The sequence below is a fragment of the Pinus tabuliformis genome, chromosome 6 (assembly GCF_031772625.1).
Source record: "Pinus tabuliformis cultivar Carrire ecotype Pingquan chromosome 6, CPIR1, whole genome shotgun sequence".
Taxonomy (NCBI): domain Eukaryota; kingdom Viridiplantae; phylum Streptophyta; class Pinopsida; order Pinales; family Pinaceae; genus Pinus; species Pinus tabuliformis.
The window spans coordinates 1,684,141,370-1,684,142,506 of NC_142292.1; the positions used below are offsets into that span (position 1 = coordinate 1,684,141,370).

General features: G+C 36.1%; 1 protein-coding gene across 1 annotated transcript; it reads left to right on the forward strand.

Moving 5' to 3' along the window:
• The first annotated feature begins 212 nt into the window (after nt 1–212).
• Nucleotides 213–638, forward strand: LOC149265431 (antifungal protein ginkbilobin-like protein). The gene has a single exon (XM_089403809.1). The coding sequence runs from the start codon at nt 213–215 to the stop codon at nt 636–638; it is 426 nt and encodes a 141-aa protein (XP_089259935.1).
• The last annotated feature ends 499 nt before the right edge of the window (nt 639–1,137 follow it).

Below are 1,137 nucleotides of genomic sequence, written 5' to 3' on the forward strand. Positions count from 1 at the left end.
CCACCATGAAAAATACATAATATTTTAAATATTTTAAAATGAGTATGAGAAACTCATAATGTTTTGAAAGAAATAGATGTGAATGGAATGAATCATTCATCTTTGACATTACAAAAGGGGGACGTCCTCCAGGGATGGGTAAGTATCGCATCGCAATAATAACATTTGGCATCTGAAATTATTGTTATTATTTCATTTGAGGTGAGGTAGCCATGAGGATGAGCTCAGTTAGCTTTGGTTTACCTCTCATATTACTACTCGCAGTGGTGGGCGCGCAGACTGAAGACTGCACGACGGGTGTCTCTCATAGCTGTAACACCGAGTCAACCCAACCCGGCACTCCTCTACAGATTTCTCTGACAGCCACAGTCGTGGATCTGGAAGAAAACACGTATTCGAAGGGTATTCAAGAGGGAACGAATATTGACTACAAGAACAAGGTTGTAAATATCAACCAGTTTCCCGCTGCCTTCGGGCAAGGAGTCTGCGTTGCCTCGAGAGGTGCGCCCGCGTGCACGGCCTGCCTTACCAACCTCGCCAATTGCATCTTCAACGCTTGCGGCCTTACCGTCGGTGCTTGGGCTCAAGCCAATGACCATAACTGTTTTATGCGCTACGAGACGTACCTGTTTTACTAGTACTCGTAGCGTATGTCTCTATTTCTCTAGGTCCACCGTATCTATCTATTTCTTCAATGTTGCAGAATGTGTGGTGTTTCAACGTAAATGTTGTAGAATGTTTAATGTTTACTGTCAATGTCAATTAAGTTACGTTAATTAATTAATGTTTATTGTCATTAAGTTACGTTAATTAATTAATGTTTATGATTAATTAATGTTTATTGTCATGTCAATTAAGTTACGTTAATTAATTAATGTAAATGTTTTTAATTCTCGATGTCTTGTTCTTACAATGTAATACACTGAATGTTTTTCGTTCCTTATGTCTTGTTATTATAGTGTAATACATTAATACTATAGTTAACAAAGTTTATTATTTCAGAACAATATTTTTTTAGTTTTAAATTGTTCATTTATTATTTGCAAAGTCTTGATGATTTTCAATAAGATATCTTTTTATTTAAATGAGTTTGGGTTAAATAGTTTGCCATTCTTACTGTCTTTTTACCAAAGTTTA